Below are 13,661 nucleotides of genomic sequence, written 5' to 3'. Positions count from 1 at the left end.
CTCCAAATTTGAGCTCCGTTTCCCTCCCAACATGAACTTATTTGAGATGATTCTTCGCTGTTCACAGTAGCCGCAGCGAAATTATGGGATCATTTTCTTAATAAAATTGTATTAATTCTTAATTTTGAAGAGGGTCTCCGATTCAAATTCTTGGATGACGTCTAAGACCGAATGGTGAATCTTGCACTCCATCGTTCTTTTATGGAAATATACCTAAAACGAGGCACAGCAACATGGTGGGACAGTGCCCTTTCTTTAAGAACCATCCATCCCCATATTGTCATTCGACAATGCTACTACTTTATCCTTGTCCCCATTCTCGACTCGATGTTAATTACTATAGCATGATCCTTAACCTATTACCAAATCGACGATTTTATTACTTCATACATGCACGTGAATAACCAACCTATAGGAATTATCATATGTTTTTAGCTGTATATTTGCGGTTAACCATAGATAGGAACCTCAACGGAGATCATCTTGCACCATTCCCAATTAGAATCACTTTACTGATATGAAGGGTTTCGCCAAATCCCTCCTTCCTCGGAGCATTCTCAGTGAACGAAGCAAGTCATATATATTAAGCATGTCTGTTGTGGAAGGTAGCAATCTTGCCTACTCGATGTCGTTTTCCACAACAACAATGGCAGAGAACCGGAAAGCAAGGGCATAGCAGCGGTGCAATAATAGAATAAGGTGTGAGCAAAGCGTTGCTTGAGGCTTCTTCTCATGTCGCCTGATGGTTGTACACAACAACAAAGCAGCGTCACCTTTTAGTCTTCTCCCGGACAGGTGTGTCCGACTGAATGAAACTGATATCCATTGCAACATTCATGATAATGCTTCTTCACATTTCCCATGCCACAATAGCCTTTTTGATGCGAATGTCTTAGTCGTCCAGCTTCTTGTTCGTCGAACGATTGAGATTAAAACTAAGTTGCTCGGTAATGAAACAGCAGCAAAAGGACTAACATCATAACTCTTTAGGTCATATGAGCCGGTTAATTTGGATCCTTCCATCCATGGTCAAGAAGCACATCACCTGAAATAGGCAACGCCTGCCTCATCACAGTGTGTTTTGTTACTTGGAGGCTGGTGGGGGTTCGCTGGTGGCCGTCCGTTGCCTATCGAGGAGCTCCCTGGCCAATGCCTGGAGATCGCCACCTCCAAACCCAGAGCTCTCAGAAAGGTTCCTCGTGCTGGTGCTGAGCTGCAGCTGCTGCTGCTGAAGAGGCCATGCTGGCTGGACCAGAGGGTCAAACAGTGCCGACAGGTCCACGGTGGAAGGCAGGCTCGCGGCCGATGGCAGGTCGGATATCGAGAAGGGCATCGATGCCACGAGCGACGGCGGAGGGGGTGGCGGAGGAGGGGACGGCAGCTCCAACGTGGCCAGATGGGCTTGTAAGTAGGACAGCTCTGCCTGCAGGTTGACTACCTATTTAAAGCACAACGATTCGATTACTCCACAAATGTAGTCAGATCGAATCATGGTTGGTGTAACAATCGATCACGATAAAGAAATCATATCGACGATCGGTGATGACTGCAGTAATGGAGATGAAAGCATGCACGATGTCGCTAGAACAGTAAAATTCCAACTTGTCAGTGTACCAGAGGATAAGTTCGATCCGAACCCAATGCCACGTAAGTTTATATCATCATAAGATCCAGAAGAACACAACAATAGTAAGATTGAAATGCTTGAGAAAAGAGAGTTATCCGTAGGAATGAAATCGAGCCAACCAAATTAGATCATCATCCGTTTGCAGAGTTCCTACCACAACGATACTATGCATGCAAACCGTATCGGAGATGGTGTGGACACAAAATTAACACCAGTGCGGGGGTATGCACCTGTTGTTGGAGGGCGAAGATGTGAGCGACGCAGCCGTAGACGGGGTCGCGGAGGCGCGCCTGGGCCTCGTAGCAGATGGTAACGACGGCATCGAGCCTCTTGTGGGCGGGGATGTGGAGAAGGAGCTTCGACACGTTGCTGGCGCCGAACACCTTGTGCACCGCCGCAAAGTGGGCGGCGCCTTGCTCGGAGTCGAAGTAAGGCGCAAATATGCACCCCGTCACACACTTCCTCCTCAGGAACTTACACGCCCCGCAGGGTCCGGTGCCACCACCCGCACTTCCACCTCCCCCTGATCCGCCGCCGCCGCCGCCGCCACCGGCGCCCCCACTTCCTCCCCCCAATACTCCCACACTAGGGCTTTTGCCACTCATATCACCTGATTGCCTCCTCCTCCTCCTTTTCCCTGCTTTCTGTTTACTTTCAGGTTGGTGTCCTAATCATACAAGATGAATTGATTGCTTCGGTAGTGAAAGGATTGAGGATGGACAGAAGAAAACAAAGGGAAGTTATAAGATTGATGGATAGGGAGGGGGAGGGGGTGGTGTTAAAATGGTGTGAGGGGAAGGAGGAGTTTGTCTTATCGGTAGAGGGTCGTGTTGGAGTTACTGTTTGATGCTTGTTTGTTTTTGGGTTCTCTATATTGATTACTCTTCAAAGCCACGCCAAGCAGCCAAGCCTACCCCCAACTCCCACTCCCCTCTCTCTCTCTCTCTCTCTCTCTCTCTCTACACTTAGCAGGTTGCGTGAAGCAAGCACGCAATGGAATAAACCCGGCCCGAGCTTTTTCCCCTATCTTTCCTCCCTCTTTTCTTGCTTGTCACTATGCAGCGCAGCAGTCTCCTCTCCCAACTGTTCTACAACTCTGCTCCTCCAACCTCCCCTCCACGAAGCTTATGCCACCAACGCCTTCCCCTTCCCTTTCTCTTTCCCTCCAAGTATGGACCATATATAAATGGAGCTATATAGATCAGCGTATAGCGAAGGGTGGAAGGTGGAATTAGCGTGTCCGCGTCATGTCTCAGTATGCGTGCAGGTGGATTCCGGATGCGTAGAAGGCAAAGGACGCAATCTTCCAACTTGGACCACTCGGTTTCCATTGACCAAAATGACACCGGCGTTTAACAACTACATCATCTCACGCGACGCGGCCGTTTCACTTCCTGGCCTCCTTCTGCTTTCCTTACCCCCCTTTTTCTCCGCAGCTGCGACTCACATTCTTGTATGCTATGAACACGTGAGATGAGTTCTTTCGTCCAGCCAGGTAACAGTAGAAGAAGGAATGGAGAGCCCCACATGTGACAGTGCGCTACTTAGCAGCTTCCATTACTGTTCCATCCCCTTTGAAAGCGTCACTTTTCCAAGATGGAGTGGAGTCCTTTTCGTGCGAGTCTTCGAGTTTCTAAGTCGGTCTTCACTGCCGTCCATCTCTCCTTTTTTAAGGATGTCAGCCCGTTTGGTCTGTCATGATTTAGTAGGATGAAGTATAGCAGGTCCCGGTAACAAGCTTTTGGAACCTATCATGCCGGATACATATCTATATGGACCCAGACGCAAATACCAGAACCTATTTCACATGTTCCCTTTTCCTTCACCAGCGACAATGACTACAAAGAGCTCCATCACTAGTCCACGTCGGCTGCCACCAATCATACCGATCGAGGTTTCAACGCTGTTTAGCCTTCATTAAACAAAACCACCCCGTGTCGATCTTGATCTGATGCCGTGCATCGTTGGGGCTTCGATGTGGTTATTAGAGGTTAGGAGGGGCAATTGCAAGAGCACGACGGAGCCTCGTGCGGACTCACAGAGATGACATCACAGATGGCCGGGCGGCCCCGTCCCCCGCCGTTAGTTTCAGTAGCAACCATGCTGCTAAATGAGATATTAAGATAGGTGGAGTTTGTACCGTTTCGGCCCGACGCGCCGCTCCGCTCCGCTCCCTTTCCCCACTCCGATTTCTTTATTGTAGCAGTACGAGAGAGAAGCTCCTCTCCCATTCCCCCCCACCCCGATTTTTTATTGTGGCGGTACGAGAGAAGCATAAAAAAGCGGAGTTATTTATAAATGGCAATTGTTATTACTACTGCTACAGTCGGTAACGGCGCATCCCCGCGCCGTCCGGTTCGTGTCGCGCCAGTGCCCCGTGACGGGGAAGCAGGTGCAGTACCCCACGCCTCCTGCCACGTGGTAGCCCGTCCTCTTCGGCTTCAGCGTCGCACGTCATGTTAAGGTTTCCTTCCCCCCTCTCCTCCATTTAATATCTCGGCCGTTACAAGATGATAAGATGTAAGTCTTTGTTTGACCACCAGCGACCAATAAAGAAGAGATAAAAGTCTGAGTGATGTGCATGCAAACGCAAGTTGATATGTGGTCTCCTCGACTGATCTAAGTCGCACGTCAATATGCTTCATAAGCCTTCTTAAGTGCCTCTTAAAATTAGAATTAGGACGTCGCCCTCGACCTCACACCCGCGCCCATGGACCCGATCACTTCTAGTAGCTCATGTCGAAGACTCGAATAACTCGATTGCATATCCCGATTTCTTTAGTGGGAGAGAGATGTGTGTTGCATTTAATAGGGTGGCTCTCTTTATGCATTCGTGCGGTCGTCGCATTGGAATCACAACACAACGAGGGAGGGGTAACATTGCATGACTTCCACTCCAGAATTTGTGTGGAAGGGAGTGGGCTTTAAATAAGGGTGTTGTCACCTTAAAATGGAACACTGGGAGAGTGTTGGACAAAATATTAATGGCCTCCTTGTGAAGGAGGTGCTGTGCTGGATTGGAGGAGGGTGGGTCAAGGGCAGGACTCGGTTGGGTGGACCAACCCAACCTTTCCTTCCCCATGGCATGAATGCAATGGGAAGGAGGACCTACCTACCCACCTAAAGTCTCAACAGCACCCTCACCTCCCTTTTAACTCCATCCATCCCCCGATCTCTGGCTCTGTGATGTTGCTGTCGTCCTCAGTGGAGCAGCCAAGACCGGGAAATCTAAGACCACCTTTCAGGAACACGAGGTGTTGGAAAAAGGCTTCGGGGATGCATACATGTCATGTGATTCTCTCTTTCTTCTTTGTTCTAGTCTCCATGGAGCCTTTTCGGAGAACGACTGACCATTGGCTGCTTCTGCTCTGTAATGGCTTTCTTGGTCTGGTCCGGTGGTGCATAAAGGTGGGAATGACACAAGTGTATTGTGGGTCCCATGTGGTCAAACATCAAGGAAGACATGTTAGGACTTGACACCATGCCAAAAAGCTCGAGAGTCAAGAGTCAAACGAATGAAACCATCTGCTTTAATTTTGGAGGGTCAAGGAAACAGACATGCATCGAGTTAACTCTTTTTTTCTTCTTTTTCCTGTAACATATTATATCTTAACAGTTCTCTGCTGACCTCTACTGAAACCACAGCCCGGAAAATGATCGACTTGCCCAAATGGATGATGATGGTACACCAACATGTTCTTTCAGCAACTCCTGCAGTAAAAACATGACTATTTCCTTTTTCCATGGGTTCGAAATCATCATCAAGTGATCGCTACAAAGTTTGGACAAATTGTTTTTATGCATCTCAGTCAGCAATGAGGTCTACTACATAGCCGACTGCAAGTGTGTCCCGAACCGGGTTTCATATGGAGATGTCGAAATCTGTGCTTTAGATCCCAGAGGTTGACCATACGATCCTTATCAGAGATGGTGTATGTCTCTTGCCTCTGTTGCGGCCAACGTTTCTTACCGCGCTGTGGCAAGTCAAGATGGGCGTCGAGCGCTAAGCGATCTCGACGTAGATAATAAGCGATAGACCTACATGTGCTAAGCATCTCTTCGTGTCGACAACAATCCATTGTCTTCTGCCGATCGATAACAGCCACGAGATTATGCCATTAATCTATAACAAATTCAAAGTGTTCAAGGACTTATACCATGTAAACTATCTCACAACTGAGACTTCAAGGTAGATCACCTCTCCACATAAAAAATGCAAGGAACAATTGGCAATTCAGCTTATGTCTTGATTCAGTTGTTCTGAAACGATACGAGAAGAAAGAAATCCAAGATAAAAAGGATTGGATCGCCCATTATTCTGATGCTCAAATGCAGTGAAATAATCATGTGCCTTCGAGATGAGTTCATAACGGGGATATAAATGGTTTACGTCCCAGGAAAATATCATTACTCATCAACAAACATTACCTCTATGCAGGTGAGAAGGCCATGTCTCGAGTAGAACATACGAGAACAGAGTGCTTCACGGAATCTATTTGCAGGCCGTCGCAGCGTGCCATGCACCGGGCCGACCCAATTCATTTGGATGTATGTACCTAGTGATGTACGACTACGCAACAGCTTCAAGATCTACTTATAAGTAGATCTAAATGCTTCAAGTGAAGCATGATTGGACCAAAAAAAGCCACCTAAACGATCATGTATCATAACCTTCCTAGACTTGCCTGTGAATTGCACAGTAATCCATTTAACATGTGTTAATGGACCTACAGTCGAAAGCGTTGTTGCTGCACGAGAACACGAAGGCCGCGTTGCAAGCATCGCATCCAGCCTAAACGGAGCTGTCCATGTACCTGTGTCGTTTCACATGGTAGATGGTCAGTAGGCAGTCGAACACAATGGCCGACTGAGGTAAGAAGGTTGAGTATCGTCGTCCCGCACGGAGATTAGTAGTTGGGAATGCCGACAGGATGGATATATAGAATTCATGTGGTGATGCAAAGGCACATCATCTACGAGTTATCATCATCTCCTTTATTCAAGTTGAGCGCGTACATTATACTCGCATATGGCTCGAGTAGAACATGCACGGTGAAGTCAATGATACACGTCAAACAAGTGCTTGTGTTGTTGATGATGGCATTGCTCTAGCTTTGCATCTGATTTGATACCAGTGACATATACCAGAAGTTCCTCGAAGAAAGTAAAAAAGGGTTTTAATTCGGAAACACACGGCTTCAAAAACTCACATGCATGTCTGTCCTTGAACGCACAACTTTTTCCAGCGTCCTATGCAGAGGAAAACAATAATGGCCGTCATCTGATAGGTGTGAAGGGACACGCCCATGCGGCTCGGCGATTCAAATGGTTTCGAGCGGCAGCAGAACGGCTCAGTCCCCTATTCTTAGTGCGTTGCGTAGTCCCCATTTTGAACTTCGGCGTTCCCCGTTATAGATTGTTGACACGGACACACACACATGCAGTGTTCCTTCGAGTCGAAGTCACGTTGAAATTTGAATCGCTTTCCATCTTCTCTCTTCTGTAACACACGCGACTCATCTAGTCCGCAATTATGTTGTTTCCGCTCTTCTTCTGGTCATTGCCTAGCAAGTTCTTAGCCTTCGAACGGTCTTTGTCTGGATGGAAGTTGCGTGAGTCGGGGCCAATGGATTTGACCACGGTCGCTCTGAACGCGTCGAATCCATGACACGTAGCCCGAAAACTTCTAGATGAGTCGCGAATGTCGGGCTTGACCTGACGATCTTTTGCGTCCGGTCAGATCCAAACTCGATCTTCTCCGTATTACGTGGAATCGAACTCTCGAGAGGACAGAAGACCATGGAGTTATGGGCCCCTGACAAGCCAGTAACCTCTCCCCGCGGCCACAGCTGCTACCCCTTCCCCTCCGTCAAAAGCCATTTAGCCAAAAGTGTGATCGCTCCCATCTCCCTTATGTGTCTGGGGGTTCTTTTCTCGTCTTTTTTCATTTACCTTTTTTGTTTTTCTTTATTTCTTTCGGCTCCATCTGATACCATCCACGTCGTGGCTTTCACTTTCCGCGTAACCATACGCGCCGCCCCACTCGCCACCCACCTCCCAACACAACTGCTTCTACGTGGCGCCAAATGGAAGGAAAAGTAATAGGCGGGAAATTTGACTCATCCAATCTCCTTCCCGCCTGATTAATTAATTTTAAAAAAACCAAATGATATATATATATATATATATATATATATATATATATATATATATATATATATATATAATATAAGATACTCGCTGTGAGTCACGACACCAGCGCTCCTTTTTCCCGTCAAAGATAACGGCGCCGCGCGTCCCACCGTCCATCACGGAGACTTGTCCCTGGTGTGCGGTGATCATGGCGCGCATCTGACATCATGTGGCTTCCTTCTGTCGCTCAGACGCCGTACCACGCGACTTTTGTCAATTTTCGGTGCGCGACAGGAAGCACTTTTACCGCCATTATTTCTTAAAACGTCAACTTGCCACCTTATCACTGGTAATTTTGATGGCCCCCGCATGGGCCACAGAACTAGTAAACATAAGAAGGCCGCCGTTACGGGGGCAACGCCATTGCCCTTTTTAAATGCCTCGGATGAAAACACGTGGACTAGGGCGACAGGTCAAATGACAGAGCCCAGCCGACACGTGCCTACTCCACCTTAACTTTCCCCACATGCTCCTGGCTCGTGTCGCCGAGGCACCAAGCGTATCTGGACGCGTCATTTGTTCTGAGTGGCTACCTTAGGTACCGTGATAGTGACGGCGACGTCCGCGCGTCGCACGCTCGTATAAACGCCCTTCCGTGGCTTTGTGGGCCAGATCACGCTCGTTGTAACCGCGGACGCCGACGCGGACGGCACAAAGACTTGGCTGTGCTCCGGCCACGCCCGGCCTTTTTAATGCAGCATTAATTCGTCAGGTCTGTCGATTTAATGCTTCGTTCGTGAACGAGTCAAACGAACATCTCGATGCTGAGTTAACTCGTCCGTCCAGGTTTCATGTCAAAATCAATTTTTAAGAAACAATTCAATTTAAACATATACGATAAATTTTAATTATATATGACGCCAAACTGAATCATTAGAAAATTATGAGCGTATTAGTTCACAAGACGAATAATCAAAATCTTTTATAAAAAAATATACATAAATTATTGATTTTTAATTATTATATAAAATTGCATTCATATATATATATATATATATATATATATATATTGGATTTATTTAAAGCCGATGTATAAGTTCAACTTCCAATCAGTTCCCTAATTTATGTTATTAATGTTAGTTGTCATGCACAGTGGAGATATACCGTAGGTGATTACTTGAGCTTGAGGAAGAAGCAACACGGGGGTAAGAATGAGAGCAGAAAGAAAGGGGCGACGCTTGACCAGGGTCGGAACGGTTAGGTCGGCCTGGCCGCTACTGAACGGGTACTCGCGGTGGTCCCAATTCTTAGACGGCCATTCTTGCTTACGAACGTGGGTTTGGCACCTTTTTAAATATCGGAGTCTCCTCTGCTGTGTTCTTTCGCATCAAGTTTGTTCTTCTCTTTTGTCCTCTCTCCTCTTCATCCTTCCCCAACCAGAACAGCTGCGGAGAAATAGGACGATATGTAGAGAGAGAAAGATAGAGAGATGGTGATTCCGGCGTCTTTTTGAAGTGTTACGAGGTTCCTGTGGATATAGTCGACCGAGAGAAGTTTCTGCAGAGGAGAAAGAAGAAGAAGAAGAGATGGAATTGCCGGATGAGTACCAGAAGCTTGTTAACAGAATGATGAACACTCTCAGGTGAGCCACTACCTCGACAGCCTACCTCTCTATATCGTCTTTTGCGCCAGATTTACTCATTTATTGTTGTCTCCTTTCCCCTCCCAAATCTCCTCCCTCTCGATCTCTGGTTGTATTGCGAGATGTCGTTCTCCCTCTTTCGTGATTGCCTTCGATTTTGTATTACTCTCTGCGGGGTGATGTGTAAGGGGGTGTGTTGTTTGTATCGTCAGGGTGGTGATCGACAATGCGGTGTGCGCGACGTCAACGGTGGTGAGGGTGAACAGCGCCCGGAAGCGTGGCATGCTATTGGAGGCCGTGCAGGTGCTCACCGACCTCGACCTAACCATCCAGAAGGGCTACATCTCCTCGGACGGCCGCTGGTTCATGGATGTCTTCCACGTTGTCGATGGCCACGGTCGCAAGCTACTCGACCCCGCCCTCCTCTCCCGCATAGAATTCTCCCTCAGCGGCGAAGCCTCGTCATCCTCCTCCGCCGGCGATGACGGAGAGAACAACCACGACAATTCCGATGGCTGCGGCCTTGCGGGCCTCACGGCGCTGGAGCTTACCGGCACCGACCGGCCGGGCCTCCTCTCCGAGGTCTTCGCTGTGCTCCGTGACCTGGAGTGCAACGTGGTGGAGGCCAAGGTCTGGACCCACAACGGTCGCATCGCCTCCCTCATCTTCGTCAAGGACCACCACTCGGGCTCCCCCATCGCCGACGCCCACCGTATCGACGGCATCGAGGCCCGCCTCCGCAATGTTCTCCGCGGCGATCACGACGTCCGCGGAGCCAAGACCACCGTGGCCTCTCCCATGATGACCCACTCCGACCGTCGCCTCCACCAGCTCATGTTCGCGGACCGCGACTACGGGCGCGTCTCCTCCAACGAGGCATCCTTGTCTTCGTCGTCGTCAAAGTTGTCGGTCTCGGTTCAGAATTGGACCGAGCGCGGCTACTCCGTCGTCAACGTGCAGTGCCGCGACCGACCGAAGCTCCTGTTCGACGTAGTTTGCACCCTCACCGACATGGGGTACGTCGTCTTCCACGGAACCATTGGCACCGATGCCGATCGAGCCTATCAGGTAAAGAGTCATCCGCAGCCCTCGTTTTGTCCCATGGATCGCTCTCCAAAATGTTGGATTATATTGGTCTCGTGTTTCATGGATTGCAGGAATTCTACATAAGACATATGGATGGAGGGCCGATCAGTTCGGAGGCAGAGCGGCAGCGAGTGATCCAATGCTTGCAAGCCGCCATCGAGCGCAGAGCATCTGAGGTAGGCACCTCTCTTTGGTTCAGTTCTCACTGTTAATTCTACTCATTAAAAGCGTGCGCAACCCATCGTATGATTCGCCAGTCTAGTCCCTGTTTTGATACATTCTGTTCTTGAAACAGGGGATGAGGCTGGAGATGAGCATGCCGGACCGGCGGGGCTTGCTCGCGGACGTGACCCGGACGTTCCGCGAGAACGGGCTCTCGGTGACCAGGGCGGAGATCACGACCAAGGCCGGCGAAGCCAAGAACGAGTTCTGCGTCACCGACACCAACGGCCAGCTGCCCGACCGCCGCGCGATCAACGCCGTCATCGAGAGGATCGGCAAGGACCACATCAAATTCAACGAGCAACGGGGTCCGCGCCCCTGCCAGGAGAGGCCACTGCCGGAGGCGGCCGGCGTGGTCGGGGTCTTCAGCCTGGGGAACCTGGTGATGAGGAATCTCTACTACCTTGGGCTCATCAGATCCTGTTCATAGAAGCACCCCCGGTTGGGCCCGCGGCTTGTCCAACTCGGTAGGTTCACTCTGTTCATAGGTGTAAAGCTGTGGAAAAGAAGGTTACTCAGGAAGTTAGCAGCTGAAAGCATCATATTCATCAGGGTTACGGGGTGCCATCGGGGTAGTCATAGCTGTACGTCAAATAGTATCAATAGGTTGTGTATATGAGAAAAGCAGGGTTGGGGTTGGGTTTTCCGCTTCTTGCCATAGATAGCTCGGAGAAGCTGGTGGTTGCGGTGGAACTATTGGTGCCAGCTACCTAAGGCGATAGGTTGTGGGTCTCTGTTAGCGGTAGTTTTCTTTTCTGTTTTTGCTTCGTTACACATACATGTAAATACCCATACCCGTTGTACATATGATAACGAACTTGATACTAGTGCTAATGATTAGAAGTCGCTCCTTGTGTCTTCGTCTGAGTTGGTTTCAGACTTTTCCTACTCACTGTCATTCGAAGACGACCTGCCGCCACCCACCACCAACCGTTTCACACCTACGTCTAGCAACTCTGGTGACGGATTTGTGCTCATCAACAACTTTGTGTTTTAGTTGCCTTCAAGGGAGAAGGTCAGGTGCGTTTGCTTGGACGGGACTCCAACAATAGATTAACCAGCCTTAGCTCTGAAGAATAGAACGCGACCGGTGGGGCTGCAGAGTCCATGGGGAACAAAACGTGCGATTCCGTCGTCATCGACGGGGGCGAGGCTCCGATCGGTGATGGCAGGTGGATTATTATCGCAGCTCTACTTCTGACTTTGAGCTATGGTGTCGCTTTAAGAGAGGCGTCGATCGCGATCTTAATGAACTTTAATGTTTCCATTTGACCTCGGAAAAGGTGGTCTCGGAGATCGAGAGACGTACAAGCAGCGATGCTGGTTCATTTCTTCCAGGGCGTGCTGCGTGACTTGAGAGGGTAATGACCGGTCCATCGAATAGACTAATTCTGCATCACAGACTTGTCAATGGCGGAATCTCCGGTGTCAGCCTCTGTCATCAAACATGTTTTGTCTGTTGTCTGCCCACGGATCCCCACTTTCGGGAAGCAAATATAACCATTTCAAGATGAGAAGAATGAAACGTGGTTTTGATTACTGTAATAGAATCAAGTATCATCTTGCAAGCAAGGTGTATAATATATCATTCTGCAACCAAGCACGAGAGACAATTTCATGTCACATGATAGCCACCTATAGAAGTTCACCTGCTTCTGGGCCCCCTCTTTCTCTGTCACGCATCTGCAATCGATAAGATGCGGTGAGTCGTTGAATATTTGGTCAAAAGCGCCCAATCACAACACAGATAGATGGGACGGGACTCAGACAAACGCACCTCGGAGAGTGGGCGGAGGATGGAGGAATCTTAGAATTCCGTTCCCGTGAATCGAATGACACGGAGAACGAGGTCTTAGTGCATCAAGTCGAAGGCTACCTTGAGTTGCGACCGAGCCATTGGATCATGCAACCTTGATTTGAAGCTAAATTCGAGCCCAAAACTTGCACCGTGACGACAAATAAACCATTGCATCAAAGGATTAATCCTGATGGCGTGGCGTCCAAGCTGAAGAAGATGGACATAAAAAGCACATTGCCGGTCGATTCCTGGAATCGATTCACGCCTTGCTCTCCCGGAAGTCGTGCCTCGTGGCAAGTTTTCGTCCTCTTTTGATCCCCCTGCTTTGTTTGAACGACGAGGAAGTCTTCACGCCTTGCGGGAGAAGCAAAGAGGCTCGCTGGTGCGGATGACATCAGAATAGTGGATTTGGTAGGAGCCGGCGAAGCATACAAAGCACCATATCATGCCTTCGGCCGAGTGTGTCGAATGTGACCATGTGGTGCAGCTGAAATGTGTCCGTCTTTGTTTTGTTTGTGTTGTTACTCAGTTTCACTTTCATATAACCAACAAAGGAAAGCATTAACATCTTTTAGTTAATGTCGGTTGCATAAATATCAACGGAAGCAGTCTGTATGGAAGATTTGTTAGGATTTTTATAGTTTTAAAAATAAAAAAAATCTTATTTATCCTAACACTATCACTGTATTGATAGAAAATATAACATGTGATACTATGTACCGGCTCGGTATGAAAGTAATAGACAAAAAGATAATTTTAATATATATATTATTTTTAATAATTTTATTGACGAAAAGATAATTTCAACATCCCACCTATTGAAAATAAAAAGGATATTAAAATTATCATTTTGCTTATCACTTTTACGTCAATTCAATATGTCGTGTCACGTGCTATGTTTTTTGTTAATGCAACTGACGAGATTAAGACAAATGAGATTATTTGTTTTACTTTCAAAACTATAGATATCTTAATATAAACTGTTTAAGTACAAGAATTGTAATATTAATAGGGTTCAAGTATAGAATGTAATATATAATTAACTCGAAAGATATCCAAAAATAAAAACCATGTGTATTCATGCAATTTCACTACTTTTGATTATTCATGGATTCATATACATTATACAGAGATGTTGGTATAAAAAAAAATAT

General features: G+C 47.9%; 2 protein-coding genes across 2 annotated transcripts; one reads left to right on the top strand and one right to left on the bottom strand.

The window, feature by feature from the left end:
* Positions 1-561: 561 nt before the first annotated feature.
* LOC135673536 (LOB domain-containing protein 18-like) lies at positions 562-2,788 on the bottom strand. The gene is made up of 2 exons (XM_065182580.1): positions 1,858-2,788; positions 562-1,438 (listed from the first exon to the last, which is right to left on the bottom strand). Exons 1-2 carry the CDS (start codon positions 2,230-2,232, stop codon positions 1,085-1,087), a joined length of 729 nt encoding a protein of 242 aa, XP_065038652.1. The 5' UTR covers positions 2,233-2,788; the 3' UTR covers positions 562-1,084.
* A 6,350-nt stretch (positions 2,789-9,138) lies between these two features.
* LOC135673535 (ACT domain-containing protein ACR8-like) lies at positions 9,139-11,555 on the top strand. Its single transcript, XM_065182579.1, has 4 exons — positions 9,139-9,401; positions 9,614-10,469; positions 10,559-10,663; positions 10,783-11,555. The coding sequence occupies exons 1-4, from the start codon at positions 9,346-9,348 to the stop codon at positions 11,137-11,139; spliced, it is 1,374 nt and encodes a 457-aa protein (XP_065038651.1). The 5' UTR covers positions 9,139-9,345; the 3' UTR covers positions 11,140-11,555.
* The last annotated feature ends 2,106 nt before the right edge of the window (positions 11,556-13,661 follow it).

This window comes from Musa acuminata, chromosome BXJ1-5 (genome assembly GCF_036884655.1).
Source record: "Musa acuminata AAA Group cultivar baxijiao chromosome BXJ1-5, Cavendish_Baxijiao_AAA, whole genome shotgun sequence".
Taxonomy (NCBI): Eukaryota; Viridiplantae; Streptophyta; class Magnoliopsida; order Zingiberales; family Musaceae; genus Musa; species Musa acuminata.
Note: the sequence above shows the minus strand (reverse complement) of the source record. Positions and strands in the feature narration are given on the sequence as shown.